The following is a 22,779-nucleotide window of genomic DNA, read 5'->3' as shown; positions in this document are numbered from 1 at the left end:
TGGTGTGTATTGTACTGATTTACTCTGGCTATGTTTGATTTCTAAAGTTCATTTATGATTGTAGACATTTCAGTGTGACAAAGAAGCAAAAACTAAAGAAAACAAGGAGGATAAAATATTTCCTCATCACCTTATCTATTTCTGAATATATCTTTAAATCGCAGCACATGCAGAGAATTATTATTTTTCATTATCCTCAATTTAACATAATTGTACTGTAGTGAAGGGAAAAAGCCATTATTAGGGTGCTATATTCACTCTCTTTTCCAATTATCTGAAATACAAAGTGTGCAGAATTATACTCCTGATCTAAAGTTTCCACTTGTGCTGTATGAGGAAATGACCAGTAGTGGTTTCATCACGCTGCATGCATGCTAATACAAGGACAGAGAGGCCACTCTGTCTTTTTTCAGTGGTCCTCCACTGCAGGTTGCAGGTGACGTTGTAATCCTACTCAACATTTAATTTGGCTCCACTCAGGGAGCACCGATGTCCCTTCATCAGTCTCATGAAAGTCACCCAGTCAATCTTGGCCGATCCGCCGACTGGAGCTGATATAAACTTCAGAAGCAACGAGGACACCCCCGACTGCTGAGGCTTATGATGTGGGGAGAGGGAATAAATGATGACAATATCAAAGGGAGGCCTGCCTCATCTCCCAGCTCTGACTCAACTGTTCAAACCTCCTTTTGGCTTGTTTTATGTAACATGATGAGAAGCTCTGCTCACACTCACACTGGTTAGAAAAGAGCCTGACCTTGATGTTGAAGGTTATCACTTTCCAGGCTTCTGTGTTTTATCTGTGTTTCAATTTAGGTGGTGGAACAAAAAAATCCTAACATTTCCCATTGATAAATATGCCTCTCCTTGCTTGTTAATGATATTTTATAACAAATAAGATAAGAATTTTTACTGTATATCAATCTGAAAAGGATTAACAGGTCATCACAAAATTATGTTAGGAACACCAGTCTGTGGAATGTTAAGAAATATTCTAAAATATTCTAAAATTGTGATTATTGAACATGTTGTATAAAGTACTCGCTGTCTGATAGTGAGAAAAAACAGACTGGAATTTAGTTACGTAATAGTCCAAAAGGACTAATAGTGTAGTAGTATGCTATTATTATTCTATTCAATAGCATATTACTTAAATAGTAATACGCTATTCAAGCAGCATATTACTCTTTTATGACTGGACTGACAACATCAAAAGTGTTGTTTTTCACAAGACTATATTTTGTCATGTGGACGTAGTGCTAGCTAGCCATAGCAGCAAGAAACAAATTCAAATATTTCATTCAAATGAAGATATAAAGACAGTTTCCTGTAGCAAGTAAAATATTTGTGGCTTTACTCCCAGAACTCTACCTTGTATAGCTGGCATTTTGCTTGTTGTCAACACTATGTCCACCTCTGGTCACTTCCTGGTTGGTTATGAGCAAAAAAATTCATTTGTAGAGACAGTTGGAGTTTTATCATTTTAAAGATAATTGGTTCAAACCTTGACTTGAGCTTTACTTACAGTGTGTGTTTGCTCTCCATGCTATGTTTTGTTTTTTTCCAAACTAGTTATTGTATCACATGTTAGGAGCTTTAGGTGGGCAAATACAGAGTTTGGTTGATCACTGATTTGTTGCACATTATAGATGTACAAAAAAGTTGTTCTTTCATTTCTTCTTTTTTTTCTCCTTCATTTATGTCTCTGAAGTGTGGCATGATGAGGACCTGGGGATCTGGGACAGGTTGACAACATTCTGACAACATTTTTCCCTGCAGTCGGTTTAGCCTGCAGGAACAATGTGTGCAAAAAATATATACTTTCATATTGCTTCCTATGCAGCAGTGGTTTTTGATACTGGCAATAAGGCAGTACTCTTTGAGAGGGTGACAGGAGTGCTACAAAAAAAAAGTCCCTTAGTTTCTCTGTTTGTTTTTTTTTTTCTTTTAGCATGTAAACTTCTGGTTTCAAAGTATTTCACAATGACACATAAAAGCATATAAATTCGCAATCAAGGTGAAACAGCGACAGGTGATCGACTCTAGTTCTAAAATATCTAAACTTCACTTGGATTACATTATAAATGAATTCATAAAAACTGGGGATTCATAGATTCTTTATTCCGTTTGTAAACAGAAGGGAACTTTTTGTTGCTTTAGATCTTTGCTTTTTTTTCTTTGTTGTGGAAATAATAAATGAACAAAAGCTTGCTTTTTTGTCTCTTATTAAAATTGGTCTGAGGATTTCACTTAGACAAAACACTGGAAATAAATTATTTTCTGTACAGGACTATAAAAGCTTTTAAATCACAGTTTGAATATTTTAAATGTCTCTTAAAAAAATCAGATTCAGATTATTACATTTACTTTGGTCAATCTACAACATTACAAAAAATGAAATAAAATGCTGTTTTAGGAGTCAAAAATTTACTAAAAGAGAAATAGTTTAATGACATAGTTCCATTAAACTTCTGAGATCAAAAGTCTGATTAAAGTCGGAACTCTAAAATTAAACTCAGAATTATTTTCCCGGTGGCCCTAATCCTCATATTTTATGTACAAACATTGTATAGCAACTAAATCTTTTATTTTACACAATAGTCCAACAGTTTTTGCAAATTTATTTCTAAAACATTCAATATGAAGCTTTCAATTAAGTTTTTTAATTCAGAAACATACCTAAAACTTTGGTTTCATAAACTCTTCCGATTCAAACTTCGTTTACAAGTCATTTTACATGATCGTAGATCCGAAATGTCCGGACTTTTGCGTGATTGTAAGTTGCAGGTGTTTTGATGGAGACCTGCCACAGTTGGTTCGGTGCCACAACATCGAACCAACTGTTAAGGATGATGGGGAGAGTTCAGCAATCTATTGGCTGCAGGCTTAGTAAATTCAGTCTGTGTAGTCCAATAGAAAGCCAGAGAAAGAGACAGAGAGAGAGAGAGAGAGAGAGAGAGAGACCTGGTTTCTCTATCACTAATCTTGAACGCGCAATTCACTCTCGCTATGAGAGCAATTAGATTTAGCAGCGTTCCCAGCGCCTCTGCAATGACTCATTGAAACATCTTCAGTGCTGATAAAGCCGCATCTTCGTTCTCCTCACCTCACACACACGCACGCGCACGCACGGGGAAAACATAACCCAGGACGTGCTGCTGCGCTCCCTCCGGCACACATGGTGCGCGCTGTGTTACTTTGGATTTGCAGAGCAGGAGCTTGGATGTGGACTGAAAAGCAGTTTTTTTGCGCATGTGGGCTGCAGAACCTCGAGAAGTCAGGACTCGTACGTTAGGGATCCGGACTGAGGTGAGTGACACAACAGCAGTTCGTGTGTGAGGAAGCTGCAGGTGCATGAGCTTCACTTTGATTCGAGTTGGTTTGGAGAAAAATGTCTGCGGTGCGGACGGTGTGAGTGATGCAAGAAGGAGCAGCTGGGATGAAAATCACTCATCGCGCAAATGACTCAATGCGCTTTTTTCACGTTTCAGGCGTCATTCATGTGCAACCACACTGCGCTTAAAGCAAAGTCAGAGCCAAAGCAAACAGTGAGGAACAGAGACTACAAGCAGCAGCAACCTGCTTTTAAACACATTCAACACATTATGCGTTTGTCAACAACTCTTTTTTTCTTAGCTATCCAAGTGTGTGTGTGTGTGTGCGTGAGAGCTGCAACGCAGACTGACATCCTCCATCAGTACAGCTCTGTGCGCAGCCCGGCCGCCACAAGATGGTGGTGTGGAGATCTGGATGTGGCTTCTGGAGAAACGGAAAAAATGCATGAATTCACAGATAAGAGGAGATGAAACAGGCTGCGTTTTGTCTGAAAAATCAAAAGATAGAACTCAAACTAGAAGTTTCTATTAGCTTTACTGGAGAGAGGCACCTGTTCAACCAGCTAAACCTTTATTCTGCACAAATGAGACAAACACTTTAAAACACACATTTTACCTGTTCAGTGTTTGATATATGCCAGAATAATTAGAAAGGAAGTACATGTAGCCAGCGGTGCCCAAAGTCGGTCCTGGAGGGCCGACATCCTGCATGTTCTCTCCCTGGTTTAACTCAAATGGATCAAATGATGGTTCGTTAGAAGGCCTAAGAAGAACATTGACACACTGAAAATGTTGTTAGTACCATCAGGGAGAGAACTAAAACATGCAGGATGCCAGCTCTCGAGGACTTTGGACACCCCTGATGTATGCTGAGATTACTGCTGTTTAACAGCTCAGATGATGGTGTCATGGTTTTGTTGGCCACTGCCAGGTTCATTCACAAAATCTGAGTCAAATAACGACACACCTGGGGATTTATTTTAAGGCAATCTGCATCCTTATGTGATATGAATACATTTAACATCATGAGTGTGTTTTAAGTGAACTTCAACCAAATCTGAGGAAGTGGTGAACAAAGTGTCTTTAGCACTAAAATGAGTCTTTTACCAGCATGAGCCTGAAGGCCACTCAGAGAGGAAGACACGATTCCTCCTTAAGCATCATAAAAAAACAGTTTACAGTTTGCAGATGGTGTCAGGGACAAAAACCTTCATTTTGAAAGACATTGCCCTGTTGGTCTTGGATTTAAGCTGTTCAGATGAGCTTTGGATCCTTGGTGGGGCTGCTGAACTTAACCTTAATTCTCCACCCTGAAATGAGTTGATGAGGTTTGAGAACCAGATCAGGATCAGTCTCCCCTTTGGGTGTTTTCCAGGCATGCCAATGCCGTCTCAATCCTGCAGAAGCTTGTCAACTTTACAGTTGTCCAGAAGTCTTTAACACTCTCCATGAGGAAGACAAAAGTCATGTAAAAGAAGTTCGTTGTTTCACTGAGTGGAAGGAGAAAAGGTGAAAGCTACAGCATTTAGGGGATTGAAGGAGTTTCAGAAGGCTGGTGGGCCAGTGACTTTTCACAAGTCCAAAGTCACTGCAACCATCTAACAGGATATTTCAAAGCACTTCATGTTTCTGTCTGCTGACAGACAGAAGCATCTCCTTATGGAGATGCAAAATTCAGTTTACACCTTTTTTTAGTATTTTCTCACTACAGATACCTGCTAGCAATCACGCCTCATCGAAACCCCACAGAGAGTCTGTGGAGTATCTTAAAGAGTCGCATTAAAGACACCAAAACCAACAATTCCAGTTCAGTTATTAACAGTTCATTTCCCTCCTAACTTCTAAAATAAACCTGTCAAGTCCAAGTGATAAAACGTTGATCCTGGGAGAAAGTCCAAGGGTTTTGTCAGTGACTTTGAGGAAGTCTTCCTTCCTGAATAATGCTTTTGTGGTGGCAGTGAAAAGAAACTATCTTTGAACAGAGAAACCTCCAGCAGAACCAAACCGACTGACCAGCTTTAAAAAGAAGCATTCACTATCTGAAAGTGGCCAATCAGGTTCTACATAGGAATATGACAAAGTTTGAAGGTCACAATCAAATTTATCCTTGTCTTTAATTTTTCTTCCCTTTTGACTCATTAAATGAGTTTGAAGGGTTTACGTGCCTATACTTTTAATGTCAGGTGAAAAATAAACTGTAATGGTAAAGTACAACTATCTGGTTGCATATGTGTGCACATAATTTGTTAAAGGACCTTGTTAGTTAATTTGAGCATTCACTTTTCATTGCTTGGAGTTTATCAGCATCACACACCTTGATTTTCTTATATTTGTTCACTCTACGTACCAAAGTTCTCCAAACTCTTTCTGATTGTGAGAATGTGGCTTGTAAAATGTAAAATGTTTTCCTGCCATGAAGTCTTACTATGATGCTGAGAAACAAAATACATTTTTAGCTTTAGCTCTTATGCTGAGGCAAAACTGATATTAAATTATATTGAACTGCTTACAATTTCCCATAAAATCCCACTTCCATCTATTCTGCTTAAAAGAACAAAACATGTTCTTTTAGCTGCGTAGCTGCATTTCAATTGTTTTATATAATGCATAAAATCTCATATTTCATACAGCAAAAACAAACTGAGCAAACCTACATGGCTGTTAAAAGTCTCACCACAGCATTTAGATCAGAGTTACAGTAGGTCTGGACTTGGTATGGCAAGTCTTTTTTTGTTGAGTGTGTTGTGGATATGCTGCTGTGTTTTCAGGTCCCAGTTTGAGCAAGTCTTCACTTCTTGTAAATGATCACATAATAATTCCTAATAATTACATTATTCTTGAGACTTTGCTGTTGAAAAGGAGTGAACCTTTGTTTCGCAGGACTTTACTTTGGTATTTGGTTGTTCATAAACTCACTGAGTTATGTCCAGTTTAAGAATCCTTCCTAAAGTCACAGATATGAAGACTTTTTCTGAAACAGTTGTTTAGCAAATCCTGACTGCTACATATTCCCCTGTGTGTTGTCTTAGTTTTTTGTCATATATAGACAAATTTTGTCATATTTATAATTCATTGACTATGCCTCTTTTTTGTTTAATCTCCTCCAGGTAGCAAAAGCAACTTTGCTAATTTAAATATTTTTTTTAAATTGAAGTTTTTATCTGCAAGGCTTCGTTAGGATTTTTTTTAACAGTATGATTCTCCTATATATATGTCTTTTACTAATTATTTAATGTTTATTCCTAACTAAGTTCATGGCATTCACACTTTGGATCCAACGGCTGGATTGCTAAAAAAAACAAACATAACATCTTCCTTGTAGGTCAGAAACGCCACAGGCTTTTGACAGTGTTGAAAACAGTTATGTCATAATAAAATATATATTTTATTATGACATAACTGTTTTCTCCTTTGTCTCCTAGTGGACAAACATCCATCCATCCATTTTCTTACACCCTTGCCCTAGTGGGGTCAGGAGGGCTGCTGGTGCCTCTCCAGCTACGTTCCGGGCGAGAGGCGGGGTCACCCTGGACAGGTCGCCAGTCTGTCGCAGGGCAACACAGAGACAGACAGGACAAACAACAAGGGGAGGCACGCACACACACACCTAGGGAGACCAATTAACCTGACAGTCATGCTTTTGGACTGTGGGAGGAAGCCGGAGTACCCGGAGAGAACCCACCATGCACAAGGAGAACATGCAGAAAGACCGTGGGCCAGGAATCGAACCCAGGACCTTCTTGCTGCAAGGCAACAGTACTACCAACTACGCCACTGTGCAGCCTATGGACAAACACAATGCAGCAAATGCATTGCAGGCTTGTTGCCTCAGGCATCTCCATGGCCTAATTATGGATGCATGGACAGTTTGTAAAGAGATACAAATATTTGGTTTTGTGGTATTGTGGCATGTTTAGAATGATTTGTGTAGAATACCAAAGAAGCTTTTATCAACAGAGGCATCAACTTTAGTTTCTAAAGTATAAAATCTTTCAATTTTATTAAGGTGTACCTTCATTTAGCATTAATCTATATTAGTATTCATTAATTTCCACAACAAACAAACACCTTAGCTTTGTGGGCTTTGTCCTCAGCCTAAAGTGTTTGACAATAATTGTCATTGTTACATTTGGAGGAAAAAGAGGGAAGCTTGCAAGCCTGTAAGGTACAGTAGTGGCAGCATCATAATGTGTATATTTGCTGCAGGCGGAACTGGTGCACTTCACAGAATAGATGACATAATAAGACATAGGAATGTGCTTCTACACCTGAAAGAAAGAAAAAACAGAGAGCCGGTAGAATGGCTTAGTCAAAGCCCAGATATAAATTCAGCTCAATATCCAACCGAAATACATTTAATTCTGTGAAAAAAGGTTAATAGAACATGGATTTGATTGCAAGAAACCGTTGATAGTAATTTTGTGTTTTCCACAGCCAGTTTTCAAACACAGTGAATCAGGGCGTTCTTTTCTCCCTCGTTCTGTTTGCATTAGGGTTCCCTAATGTGACATCCTGTAGATTTTAATGTCAAAGCAGAAAACAGAGACAAACAGTGCAGAAATATCCTAAAGCTTTCAAATGCATTCTACATACACGGTGGTAAATCATCAGCTGCTGCGGCTCAGTCTGTGACATCCTATAGTTAGGAGGACAGCACATCTCCGACGGAATCATTTTATAATGATTGAAATGCAAATGACAGAGAGCGCCTTCATTGATATTCATAAGACTTATCTTGTATAATTATTAAGAGTGAGTACATTGTTCTTTGTCTGCAAAGGAGAGTCGCAGTGCAAGATCTGCATGCAGGCCGAGCTGTGTGAAGGACGGTTTGTCATAACACACTGAGTTATTACAAATGCAGCTGCCTGTGTCAATTTATTATAGAAACATTTACAAGCACATAACCTGAGGTAACAATAAGAAACTGTTTGGCTTCATTTTGTTGCATTCACTACTTCTACTGGTGGAGATTGTTGTGCAGCCATGTGCAGCAGCAGCAGCAGCATTCCCAGTATTCTGTGGAATCATTTTCATTTATTGTGGGCAACAACCAATGATCAACAGTCTGTGACCTAATAGTAACCTATTGTACCTGCTGAATATCCATTTGTTTTTATCTATATCTACAGGTATAAATATGTGAAGGTAAAGAGGGTCTATGATCTTTCAATACAGATGCTTTCTCATATTGTGCCCCCGAAACTCCCTTTGTTTTTTGTTTTTTTTACAATACAATATTTATGTCCTCAGTCATGTTAAATCAGACTAAACTTTTCCTGTTTAAGTCAGTTAAGACTAGGAGTACTAGGTTTTCGATTTCTCCCCAGACTTACTGAAACAGTGCCAAAAGAACCTGAGTCCAAACTGACGACTCTGATGGCTCAAATTAGCATCCATTCTTCAATTGTAAATGTGGTCGTTGACCGTCAGGCCAGAAGGTAGGAGTGTGAATAGTCCATGTTGGGGTGGGAATCTATGATACCAACAGGAGATCAGATCTCCTGTAGGTAATGCTCTTCAGTCTAGTGTTGAAGCATACATGAAGTATTTTTGGAGAGATGTGACCTTTTGCAGTTGATCCATGATGTTGTGCTGCATTATCCAGTCTAAGTCTAAGTCGAAGTCTAAGTCTAAGGAACAATTGTGCAACTGTGAGATGCGTTGAGGCCATTACCAGGGTACTTATAAGGTAATGGCCTTATTTACAGAACAAAAGCAATCCTTCAGGTCATTTGGCCTATCTCTAGACTTCATAGGTAAGTGTCAAAATGGACTAACTCCAGCACTTCTAGTTTAAGTCACCTACTCAGTCACTATTCACAGTTAAAGGCCATTCAGAGAGGAAGAAGCCACTGCAGCAAAAGCATCACAAGTCAGATTGATGTTACACCTGGAGGAAAAAGCTTGAGCTTGTTTCTGCCGAGGGAATAATTTGCTGCAGGAAGTTCACAAAAAACTATTTGGAATCATGAGGGAAGAACATTATGTGGGAATATTGAAATAGCATCTCAGAAAGTTAAAGCCAGAGACAAGCAGAGGCTAAAGCTAAAGCTGTCTGCTAACTGAATCAGAAGAAACACGATGACTCTGCTAAGGAAGGTATTTGGGCTCTGACATCTGAAAATACACATTGGGTTAGGATCATTTTGACAACTCTTTAGCTTGAACAGTGCTGACAGGATGAGTCAGTCTTTGATCTGGTGCAGTGTGGGTTTCACAGAGTAGTCTTTATAGCAGAGAGTGATTGTAAATGATGAACAGCTTGGGGCTGACTACTGTACATCAAATACTACCCCCTATAAGAAGAGAGGTGGAGAGGGGAGGGAGGTCTAACTGACAGGGCCGCCTGGAACTGAAGGGTGGAACGTTGTAGTAAAGAGAAATTTCTTCACATTTCAGGTAGTTTCAAACCAGTACAACACTCTCTTAACCAGTACAACCAGTACAAATCTCTTAACACTAGCTGTTAAGAGATTTTCTTATCACAAAACCCTTAAATCTGGTTTTCGTCTCTATTGTTCTCAGAGCATGAGGTTTTACCTACTGGAATTTCATTGGTCTTATTTACTTAATTCAATCTAATTGGGCTGAATTAACAATCATGGTCACCTGCTGCTGATTCTGATGCATCTTAGTTGTCCTCTTGTCTTAGCCAGATTTTAGCTACTGGAATAACATTTTCATTCCAGTCAAGTTTTTTGGTTAGAAAACTTTCTGGGGTTTCTACCCAGAAAGTTCTGGGAAGGAAACTTTCATACCAAGAACTTTCTAGTTCAACCCTCCCATTCAGTCATATTTTCAGACTTCCTCCAATTTTCCCATCATAACATAATTCTGGCCTGAAGTCCAATGGACTCTAAGCCTTGTCCTGGAGATCTACTGTCCTGCAGCCTGTTTACACCTGCATCAAATGAATAAGTTATGAGACGTTTGCCAAACTTGATGGGATGCTGAAGAGGTAATTCAATCACTGTTTTCGGCTGTGTTTGGAGCAGGAATTCATCTAAAACCTGCAAGACATTCCTGCTGTAGAGTCTGAGATGAAATTCTTTGATGTTTTGCATTTTATCAGAGCATCTGACCTTTGCCAAGACATCCAGACTTGGTACAATTAGCCTAGAAACTATCCTAAATGTTGGCAATAGTCTTTCTCAGTGTAAAATGGTAAAATTCAATTGTTTTGGAACTTATTACCCTTTCCTTTCTAGATTGATGGACAGTAACAATTACTACTCTGAAGTCTTTAGTGTTGACTTTCCTTATTGACATTGTGTTAACACATCTTTATGCTTGAGGAAAAATACAGACTTTATATTTGGTAATAATGAACTGTATCAGAGGGCTGCACAGTGGCGCAGTTCCCGGCCTGGGTCTTTCTGCATGGAGTTTGCATGTTCTCCCTGTGGATGCGTGGGTTCTCTCCGGGTACTCTGGCTTCCTCCCACAGTCCAAAAACATGGCTGTCAGGTTAAGTGGTCTCTCTAAATTCTCCCTAGGTGTGTGTGCCTGTATGTCTCTGTGTTGCCCTGCGACAGACTGGCGACCTGGAACGTAGCTGGAGATAGGCACCAGCAACCCTCAGGACCCCATTAGGGACAAGGGTGAACAGAAAATGAATGGATGGACGGAACTGTATCAGATTAGCAACACTTTGCTGTTACATTCCTTACCCCTTAAAATTATATTGATGTACATATTTAGTTTTGTTTTTCCTTGTTGTAGTCATAAAATTTTGTTTCTTGTCACTGAGTTATAGAACCAAATATCTTTGTTTTAGATGTTAGTTCAAGCACATTTGGTTTGCCGTTGCTTGGCTCTTATTCCAAGGCTGGAATGAAAGTACAAAAACACTTGAGGTGTGGACATACAGTACATGTTTCATGTTCCTAACAAGCTACAGTGTTCAACATAAAGGAACCCTCTTTTTAACTCAGCATATTTCCTGTTGTACCATACAACAAGACACTTTGAATGTGGGCCAGTGATTGTCAACAAAATTTTCTCATTTGCACAAGCGAAAAGTAATTTTTGTAACAAATTCATTCAAGCTCATGTTGATAAAATCCACCACAGTTCTAGTCTTAGGAGAAAAGCCAAACTTTGATCACTTTTACAACATGACAAAAAACACATCAAAAGCTACTATTACATTTTTGAAGAAAAAAAGAGTGAAGGTGATTGAATGGATAAATGTTTTTCCTGATCTGAACCTAATGGAGCGCTACGGAGAGTTCTCTACCAGCAACCATGTTCTAACAGAGACTGTTCTTCAAAAATAGAAAAAGATAATGTAGAATTTTGGAAATTGTTCTAGTATTTATTGAGATTAAAATTAATGTAATCCAGGGGAATACTGTGTAAAAAGACATATAAAAACCCATAGCAATGAAATTCTCTTTGAAAAAGTTGCCAGTTTGTGTGTCTATGGAAAAATTGATACGTTTGATACGTCAGAGTCAATTCAATTGATATTGAGCAGCTGATGCTCTGCGGTGCTGCTCCATTAGGAATGTGTTTGACCGTGACTTGATGAAGTCTTACTGTTTGTTTGAGTTTTGACAACTCAACAGTCTTGATTTACAGCATCATAATATGATTATATAATCCACACACAAATCAGTCACTGACGACAAAAATGCGATTAATGACAATAACTTTGAGGAACATTGTCCTCTTGAAGAAAAGTTATTAGCTTTTGATAAAACTTAATCTGAGTTCTTCAAGGTCACAACAATAAAAAGTTTACATTTTTATGCTTGTCAATACATTTATTCCTACAAACAAAGTTGATAACCAATAGCTAATTATTTTCTGTATACTTGATCAGTGTCTCAGCCATTCTGTTGCAGTGTTCTGTGTTGGATTATGTCATTGTTAGCGATCTTTGGGCCAAACTTTAGCTATTAGACAGATGGCCTCACATTTGACTGTGGAATGTTTGATATAAATGAGAGTTCATGGTTGATTGAATGATTTTATGACACCCAGGCTCAGACTAGCTAAAACATGAGGCTTTTTCTCCTCTACTGCAATCACAATCAAGGAAATATTCTTGTCCACACAACTGCATACCATTGGTCTTACTGTTTGTTTATGTTTAGGCTTGTAGGGTTCATGTTTCAGACTGACATGAAGTTGAGCTCATGTGTTTGTGTGTGGAAATGAAACCTGAACCAGAAATTAAACTGTTCAAGATCACAGTGAAAGCTGAGGCGACTGTACAGGATGCCTGGCTAGCAACCAAGCAGCAAGAGAACATTAGTAAATAAACTGGGTTCATATTATACACTCCATGGTTTACACTAAGCATACATCCTCTCTTTAATTTATAATTATCTCTTCTTAGATGTTGGCTATATATGTCAATTCAGGTATAATTGCCTTCCAAATTACTGAGTGAGTTTTTACCAGTGTATCTACAGCCATTTTCTTGTCTATGAGCATTTTGTCCCCAAATCATACAGGCTGTATCTGCACTGCTGTCCTGTCTGTGTTCATTTCTCAGTGTAACATCATGGACGGCTGTTCGCTTTAAAAATCTAACTTGCTAAAATGTGTGTCTGCTTTTGCCCTTCTGGCAGAGGACCACTCATCAAATCATGAAGTCTTTTCATTTATATTTGATATTAGATGGGAGTTTGTCCTGGTCAGTATGAGATTTAATAATTAATTTAGTCTGACTTTCAGTGGTACACGGTGTTACTGGAGTGGGATGGTAATTAATCAACACTTTTGGATTGGAGTAGGCAGGCATATCACTTTCTCCACGCTAGCCTCTAAAAATATGCAAAATGCATGCTTAAAAATGCCCTAAGACCTTCAGCAGAGGGATAAGGTCAACAGTAGCAGGAAGCAGAATGAATCGTTTGCATATCATCTCATTTTGCGTCCATGATGATGCAGACAAACCCTGGTGCAACAGTTTGCCTGTTGAGAAATATTTCGAAAACTTCACCCTAAAGAGATTTAGAATGAAATGACATCCATCCATCCATCCATCCATCCATCCATCCATCCATCCATCCATCCATCCATCCATCGTCACCCTGGTAACCGGTCCAGGAGGGGAACTCAATCAATCCATTAATTATCCTACTCTGAACCAATTGTACTACTACTGGTGCAAAACGTTTTATGTCGCCTTTTTGGTGTTAAGCTAATGTACATGTGCAATATGTAACTGAAAATATGTACTAGCTCATTTATCAATAATTTTGAAGAACTAAAATTATTTGTTTTGTTCTTTTTCCTTCTAGAACATTCAATCACATTGGACTGCAGGTGGTGGGAGTGTTCTAGTCATTCCCCAGACAGGAGTAAAACAACAACTACTGATCTCCATGCAAGCTCTCAAGATGGGGAGCTCTGAGAAAGCGACAGTGATTAGCTGGTGCTCCTTCACTCAGCTCGCAGTCTGAAGAGCAGCACAAAGTCAATCGGAGGTGGGCAGGGAGAGTTGTTGAGGATCCAGTAGCACAACCTGCCAGATTCCGGCTCCACACAGTGAGAGCATGTCAGTTCTCATAGGCCCTTCATGGATGTGTTGCTCCAAGGCCAAGACCAGCCTTTTGCTCTGGATGGGGCTGGTGTCCATCTGTGTAGCTGCTACTCAAGCTCAGCAGCATCCTGTAGCCACAACCAATTACGGAAAATTGCGAGGAGTGAAGGTTACGTTACCTAACGAGATTCTGGGACCGGTGGAGCAGTACTTGGGGATCCCCTATGCACTGGCTCCAACAGGGGAGCGGAGGTTCCAGCCACCAGAACCGCCCATGTCTTGGCCAGGAATTAGAAATGCTACTCACTTTGCTCCAGCTTGTCCTCAGTTCTTGGAGGACCGCTTTTTACTCAATGATATGCTCCCTGTGTGGTTCACTGCCAACCTGGATACAGTAGTAAGCTACGTGCAGGAGCAGAGTGAGGACTGCCTCTACCTGAACATCTACGTCCCAACAGAGGATGGTAGGTCATCTCATCCTTTCTTTCCACCTTTGTTCTGCTAATTGTTCTTCAGTTTATGTTCTCAGATCATTGACAGTGTTTATTTTGATGACTTATTTTTGACAAACTTTAAAAAAAAAAACATTTTGCGTTACCACCACATATCATGTTCATGGTGAACTATTTTTACTTTTTGCTATTAAGAAAAACTAATAATTTTCAAGGATGTTTTCAGTGAAGGTTTCTCAAACTATCAGTGTGGTAGTTCATGAAGAAAAACTCAACCTGCCTTCCAGTGGTCTGGGCTCACTTCCTCATGTTTTACCTGTATTTACCTTTGCTTAGCTACAGGTATAGGTATAGCCTGACTGCGGCTCGTTGGGTAGAGTGGTTGTCTTGCAATTAGAAGGTTGTAGATTTGATTCCATCTTCCTCCTGTAACTTGTTGATGTGCCCTTTGGCAAGGCTCTTAACCCATCGTTGCCTACCAGCCGGTGTTTGAGTTTGTAAGTGCAACTAACACTTTAAATGTGACTGGAAAAGCAGCATTTAAGTTTCAGAGGAATGTGTATTCCTTCTGCTGCCAACGAGTCATTTAACTCTCATTGGTTGAGTCAGATTCTGTGGAATATAATTAGAAGATATAACTAACCAAAAAATTATATAAAACAATCTGTGGCAGAAGTCAAATGTACATTTTCACAGCCCAGAAAAATTATACATTATACTTACAGGCTTATAACTAAGAATACATGCCCAGTAGTATTTGATTTGCTGTTCCGCAGCAAGCTACATGCAGCTATCTGTAGTTATCCACAACCTTTTAGCAAGGTCAAAGACAAGGTTAAGGTCGGAGAAATTCAAGAAGCTTAACTTTAGTCTGCATTATTTGTTCCAAAACCAGTCTGGGTGTGTGTCGGGTATCATTTCCCTGTTGGAAAACATTTGATCTGTTTTACTTTTTGTTTGGGATGATAAGTAAATAGTTGGATGTATCTCTTCTGCTTTTTTAGTTCAGCCACGACTAACACTGTCGGCAAATTAGCTCCATGATGGAGCACCATCATGGGTCACAGGTTGTAAGACAGATTATTTTCAAAGCCTTGACCCCGATACCTCCAAATATACTGCACTCATTACAATAGATGAGCAGATTTGACTTCCTTGTGGGCAGCTGTAGCATTCAGTCGAACAAAGGTGTGTAATTTAGAGTAGCAACATCTTCCCAGTTCTTGGTCATGTAAAACCAGCTTTACTCTGGACAGTGACACTGTTACTGGTAAATAATGTTCATTTAAGCATTAGGAAAAAATCAATTTCAAACACTTTTGTGTCAACTGATCTTGGTTTATCTTGTCTTTATTTACCAAAAGATACAAATCTGATTTGGTCAGAGTCAAAGTCTACATGTTGTTATACATGTTTAAACAACTGCAGTCTCATTATCAACAGGTCTCTAGAGAGAAGACCAAAGGTGAGTTAATTTGGCTTCTGATTAGCCATTTAGAAGAATCCAATAGATTGTACCAATAAACAAATCAATGAAAGTGCTGTTCAAACATTTTCTTTATCGGCGTCCTATGTTTGATAGCTTGATGTTAAATTTAATGGCTTGCCAGCACATATGGAGCAGTTTGCAGCTGAGTGTGAAGCAGCCAGTTGGAGGATTAGCATATCCAAGTCTTAGACAATGCTTTTCTGCCTCAAATAGAAAAATCGAATTGTTTTGGGTCATAATTCTTCTCAGTCATGTGCATATTAGTAAATCAAATCAATCAATCAATCAAATTTTATTTGTATAGCACATTTCAGCAGCAAGGCATTTCAAAGTGCTTTACATCAAATCAAACACAGAAACACAATGCAATGTAGAATCAACAATAAAAACACGACATTAAGTCAAGTTCCATCAATAAATTGGTAATTTATTATGTTTCAAATACAATCCTAAACAGGTGGGTTTTTAGTCTAGATTTAAAGGAAGTCAGTGTTTCAGCTGTTTTACAGTTTTCTGGAAGTTTGTTCCAAATTTGTGGCGCATAGATGCTGAAAGCTGCTTCTCCTCATTTGGTTCTGGTTCTGGTTCTGGGGATGCAGAGCAGAACCAGAACCGGAAGACCTGAGAGGTCTGGAAGGTTGATACAACAACAGCAGATCTTTAATGTATTGTGGTGCTAAGCCAGTCAGTGATTTATAAACTAACAGTATTTTAAAGTCTATTCTTTGAGCTACAGGGAGCCAGTGGACTTTAAAACTGGTGTTATGTGCTCTATCTTCCTGGTTTTAGTGAGAACACCAGCAGCAGCATTCTGGATCAGCTGCAGCTGTTTAATTGATTTAAATGGTTAATTGCAGTTTTGTTTTATGGGGCCAACCCAAAATATTTTGTGTGCTTGCTGTGACATCATAGAGATTTAGATTATTGTGTTTCTGGTAGAAAAAAAGGCACTGAACCAGTTTCACCATAACAAGCATTCTAATTTGATGTAAAATTCACAGAATTTCAGTAACACCCCAGTGTTTCTTAGTGTTTCTTCACAGAAAGAAACACTAAGAAATGGGTCCATTAATCATGTTTATGAAAGTGGAATGGCACAGAGAATATGCATTAAGCACAGTTGCTGAAATTAATTTAATGCTTTAATACTGAAGTCTTTGTTGGATATGACAGTTCGAGGCATTTCCTTTGTGCAGAAAGTGTTTGGGATCATTCTGACTCAGAACAATTCACAGCGATGGTATTTTCAGATTTATCACTAAAACCTTCCATTCATCCGACCTTTAATGGCCTCACATCATCATCGTCTCACCATCAAACTTCACTGTTACTGTGAAGACCTTGCAGTATTCTTCTAGTTATTTATTGGATTTTCATAATTTTCTTAACTTAAGCATTCCTTTTTTTCTTAATCAGTAGAGTGTTGTGCAGTTAGTGTACATGGACCCTGTGGCTCTCTGTGGGAGGTTATTAGTTCTTGGAAGCCTCTTCTGATTAGTCTTTTCACTCGTCTGTCAGAAATCCTGTGAAGTACATCTGGTCACGGCTGGTTTTTCATGAAAGGAGGTTCTGGTTAGATTTTATTGGAACATTCTCCAGGGAGCTCTTCTAGAAAAGCAAACAGATTAAATCTAAATTATGTTCAGTTCAAATAATTTCTTTTATTCATGTTGATACTGGGTGGCACCATCCACCCAGTATGGTGTCACCAGCACTAACCAGCACCATCTGGATGTTTACTAGGAATAATGCAGTAAGGTTTTACATTTCCAATGAATCGCAATAAGAGATTGTTTTCTAAATATTAAGAGATTATTGTAATGTTTTTAGTATTAAACACAGATTTGCTTTGACATTTCACTACATTACACAAGATTTAATCTATTGGCTTAGTTCTGTTCATCTGTTTATATATTTGGATTACTTAGGTTGCACAGTTTGTCTATAACTGCTGTAGAAATATATATTTACTGAAATAAACATGTTCTGCTTTATTTCAGTGAGACGAGGTTGAACACTATTGTCTAACTGAGACAAAACTCACAATGATACTTAATGTTTCTTTTCATTGGGAATATTAAGAGTGCTTTAACCCTATGAGTGATGTATGAGGATTTCTATTTTCTACTCCCTTTTGTTAACACTGAAGTAAAGTACACTGGCAGACCCTTTACTAATTCAGATTTCTTATCTGCCTTCATTATGCTCCACTAAATGGGCTCAGTATGAGTATTAGAAAAAGAAAAACACGGCCTGTTGATCCTTGAGCTGCTTGGGTCAGGACGGAGAGGTTGGCAGAGCATTTTTAGGAAATGGACAGAAACTATGGATGGCAAGTGGACACGCAGAAAAGCGTATTAACGTGCGTTTCTGGCCGAGATCGTTGACAGCTCTGTGCTAAATTTATTCTAAGCTCTTCAGTACATGGCAGATTAATAAGTGCAGGAAAAGGATAATCTCACAATCCCACACTGGTGCACAGCAGGGAGCTTTTCTCAAATGACTCTGTATTTCTGAAATAAACACAAAGTAAAAAAAAGGAATTAAAGTTGTTTGCTCAAGTAGAGACTTAATACAACAAATCAGTGCCCCCTGCAAGCAGAGTGACTCCAAAGAGTAAACACAACCTCTTTTTTAATTAAAAGATTTAATACATTGAGCTTTAATAAAAATGTTTAACAACTCTTAAAATGTGGAAAAACTACTAAATACAACCACATTCATAAAAGAAGCTAAAGATAATACATTACAGTCTCATTATTTATTTAGCATTAAACAATCTCTGTCTATATGAGCTCCCTTTGACAAATGTAAAATTATATGCAGGTTGTTTCCTACTAAATAAAGATTTCCTGAGTTTTCAGGTTTTTGTTAGTTTTTGGATTTATTTTTGCAGAACTCTAAGGCTCTAGATGTCACTTCAGTCTGAACTTGACTGAAGGTGAAATGCACCACCTTCATTTCACCTTCTTTTTCTTCTCACTCTGAGCTGCCCTGTGCTGCACAGCTTTCTATGACCCACTTTCAGCCAAGTTGTGGTTGGTGAACAGATGGGCTCTAAATAAACTTAGTGACTGGAAAGTGCCCAGGCCCCGCTTTGATATGTCTTTATACTATGACAGGTATGATATGTGAACTCGTTGCAGACACTTCAGTAAATAATTTTCTCTGGGAAACATTCAAAATGTTAATAGATTGCCTCAACTTTGCAACTATGTCACCTGCAACTATTGAGGCCCCATGACGGACGTTGGAAGTGATTGATGGGAGCATTGAATTGTGATCGCTTTCCCCAGTTGTTTTTTTCCAATCTATCCGTGGCGTCTACTTGTTCAAGTCGAGCAAATTTGTCTGTGGAAGTGTCAGACCTGTTGGGACTCATAGTATTTGTAAAAGTTGGAACTAGCTAGCTTACAAAGCCGTCCCATACCTACTCCCTTCTGACGTTTAGCTGATGTGATCAAATTGCAGACTTTGTCTGAATTAATGCCACATTTAAACCAATATTTCTTAAATTATTTTTCCCCGAACACCAGAGCAAACTTAAAAGCATTCCAAAATCTAGATGTGTACCATTTTTTTTGTATGATAGTCTACATGATGATATTTTCCTCATGGTTAATGATTAGAAACATATTTTAATGCATCTTACTAAGCTTAATACGATTAGTATATAAATGCACCTTGGAAAAACTGTTGACTGGAAATCCGCGTAGACACTGAGGCTGACAGACTGTCTGTCTGTCTGTCTGCTGCTGTCTGTCACTGTCTTCTTTCCTCATTGGAAGGTAAATAATAAAATAACAGGCTTGGTTTGCAGAAAGACTCCAGACTGGGATTTGAACCCTGGATCATTTTGCTGCCAGGCAGCAGTTCTCCCCACTGTTCCAACAGGCAGTTGATGAGGTTAAGTCAATAACTCGTCCTACATGGGTTTAAAAATGAGAAATTTTGTTGCATTTTTATTAATGAAGTAGTCAAATAATGGACACAGGATTCTTCATTAACTCATAATATAGTCAATAATTAAGCGGTGAGCCTTGGTAGTTCACTATTATATATGTATAGTCCATGGTGATGGTAAAATTAAAAAAGTGTCCAGTTGCTATATATCTAAATAAGTAATGCCTCCTTGTGACATGTTGTTTTTCATTTTGTTTTTGCTTTATTGTAGGATTTCTTGTTTGTTTCCAAGTCAGAATAGTCCTGGTTATAGTTAAATAAGAGCTACTTCTACTGCAGACTGCTCCAGAAGACATCCGCTCTGACTCAACCCATTAATCCAGCAGGGTTTAAAAAGGTTTTCATCAGCAGAGACACTGCAGATATTGTGACATATGACACAGTACATTAGTCCAGAAAGCTCAGTGTCTCTGAGCTGTTTTTAATGGAATGGAGAACACAGAGAGTCTGCTTGCTTGGAGGTGAAGTGTACCTATGGAGTCTAACTGTAATGGCTTCCTGTTTTCACAGGGCCCTAATGGACAGCTCTGTCAGCTCTTTAGATTGGTAAATAAAGTTGAAGCTGGATATGAACATGTAGGAAATGTAACATTATTTATTACGATTTCATCAGACTAAACTTTGTTGTTGTTGCTGCCAGAATAATGAGAGAAAAGAGATAGTTCAAGATTACTATACTTCTAAGCCATTTATTAAAACAGACATGTTTGCTCTGCTGTCTTTTCTTGTGTCATAAAAAAATCCAAGGGAATCAGTCAATATATTGGGAGGAGAATGTGAGCCTCCACAAGCCTGGTTTATTCTCAGGTCCAAATTTTAGATATCTGAAAGTTCCACTTTCATTTGTTCAATATGAAAGTAAAAAAGCCTATGAATGTCCAGTCATCATAATGCTCAAAAAGGAGACAGAATCTGTGTTCCCGAGATGGATGGGTTTCAGAAATGTGTGAGTCAAGCAAAGAACAAGTTAAGTAGATGTACTATACAAATAATCATAGTACAAACAGATCCTGTGAAGATTTGGTTTCCCTGGTAAAACAAATTCTGCACCAACATGGGCTGAAAAGCCACGCAGAGAGGAAGAAGACATTTCACCAAAAGCAAAATAAAAACCAGATCACAGTTTGAAAATATAAGACATGAAGTGTTTGGTCATGATGACCGTTATTACAAATGGAGGTTAAAGGAAGAAGCTAGTTAGCCTGAGACTAACTAGCTGACTTTACTAACTGTAAAGCCAGGAGGTGGCAGTATTGTTCTGTGGGGCTGTTTGGCTGCAGGAATAGGACTCTTCACTAAATAGATGACATCATGAGGAAAGAAACAAACGTTATGATTGTAGTACAGAGTTAACTAAAACTATAATCTGCAGTATTATCAGAGAATGAGAAAGAAAAGATTATGTGTCTGTTACACATTGTATGTAAATATCTGGTTCTAACTATCACTGACCACCACTTTATATTTTACTCCATCTTTCAGTCTTCATCTCTGCAGACAGCGATATGAAAGAGTCCTAATAATGTGTGTCTTCAGTGTGAGCTCAGTAGGGAGCGACATGTCTGGCCTGCTTAGAGCTCTTCTCACCGCCTGTCAACTTAATATCTCCTGAGTTGGCCTTTTCAGAAATCCAGTGTAATGTCAAAATATCCATCCGGCTGAGAATCAGGGAGAGGTTTCCTGTTTTTCCACACCTGCGCTGCTGACAGATTAAGTGATGCCTAATTTTGTCATCTGGTTTGAACTTCAAGAGGAAATCCTCCATGGTCTGTACTGAGCATGCTCTGTTGTCATATTTTAGGTTCCTTGCCGTGGTGTCCATGTTTTCTGCTGATTAGCTAGTTGAGTGCTTACAAGTTGTGGAGACAAAGTATGAAAGAAAGGCTAATATGGAGAGTTTGTGAGAACCTGTGGTGTTAATGCAGTAATGTTGATAAACCAGCTGCAGGGTGAATTCATCAGATTGAAAATGTTTCTTTTCTTCAAGACAAAGACAATATCTCAGCCGTCTAATCACCATTTTTAAAATTAAAGAGAGTCCTCACATTGTTTCCATTTTCCTCCTCAGTGCTCTGCTGTTCAAATAAAGATTACAGTCCTGTTTATTTGCATCTTTAATAGAGAAGCTCCATGTTTTTGGCACTGAGACAACAAGCAGAGGAAATCCAAGTGGAAGTCCATTTCTGGCAGCAAGCAGGTTTAAGATGAGGCCTGTTTAATTCCAGTTTGTTGGGAAAATGAAAACAGAACAGAAAAACTCCACAGTACTAACTGTACTTTAGTACTATGGAGTACTAAAGTACAGTACTCCACAGTAATGTAGTACTGTGGAATACTACAGTACTCCACAGTACTGTAACTCCTGACCACCATAACTCCTGATCAGCATCTATGTTTAGTTTATATTATTGAGATTTTATTTTATAGACTGATACAATGTGGTACAGAGACAAAAAATAGTAAAGAGGAATATAAACATGTTTTAGTTTTTTTTTTTTTCAAAAAATCTTTCTCTGTTTTTCAAATGAAAATCTGAAAAGTGTGGACTGCATCTGTGTTTTAGCTCCAACATTCTCAAACTCCTCAATAAACATTCACATTTCAAGTACAGATTTGGATCCTGGAAGAAAAGCTGTTGAGGCTGAAAACACTCAGCTTGCGCTCATTAGCTACTTAGCAGGTATATCTGCAGTGAAGGATGGTTCAGTTGGTAGCAGTAGCTGTCTTTCCATTACAAATGCAATTTTCCAATTACAGTGTTTCCATTAAATAAGAAACAATTAAAATCACACATGAATATGTTTATTCACACAATAAGTCATTCAAAAACCTGCCATGCCATCTTCCTCCTGCCACTTCCTGTTGTCTTTGCCATATTTTCCACCAGCAGTAATATTCTGTTGTTGATCACATGACTTGTGTGAGGCTGAAAAAAAAAAGTTTCCATTGCAGTTTTGCAAACAAAAACTCACCTGATCTTAGTGCAAAATCTTTTTTATTGAAAAATAGGAGTCATTTCAAAGTTTCCGTGTTTCCATT

The 22,779-nt window shown here is 38.5% G+C and overlaps 1 protein-coding gene across 1 annotated transcript in view; it reads left to right on the top strand.

Annotated features, from left to right (window-relative positions):
* Nucleotides 1-2,980: 2,980 nt before the first annotated feature.
* Nucleotides 2,981-22,779, top strand: part of nlgn4xa (neuroligin 4 X-linked a) — a 90,392-nt gene continuing 70,593 nt past the window's right edge. The window contains exons 1-2 of the mRNA XM_028011466.1: nucleotides 2,981-3,309; nucleotides 13,595-14,300. Of these exons, the coding sequence (XP_027867267.1) occupies nucleotides 13,850-14,300 (451 nt within the window). The 5' untranslated portion in view covers nucleotides 2,981-3,309; nucleotides 13,595-13,849. The remainder of the gene's footprint in view (nucleotides 3,310-13,594; nucleotides 14,301-22,779) is intronic.

The sequence above is a fragment of the Xiphophorus couchianus genome, chromosome 24 (genome assembly GCF_001444195.1).
Source record: "Xiphophorus couchianus chromosome 24, X_couchianus-1.0, whole genome shotgun sequence".
In the NCBI taxonomy this organism is placed as follows: domain Eukaryota; kingdom Metazoa; phylum Chordata; class Actinopteri; order Cyprinodontiformes; family Poeciliidae; genus Xiphophorus; species Xiphophorus couchianus.
The sequence above is the reverse complement of the archived record's forward strand: the minus strand, read 5'-3'. Positions and strand labels throughout refer to the sequence as shown.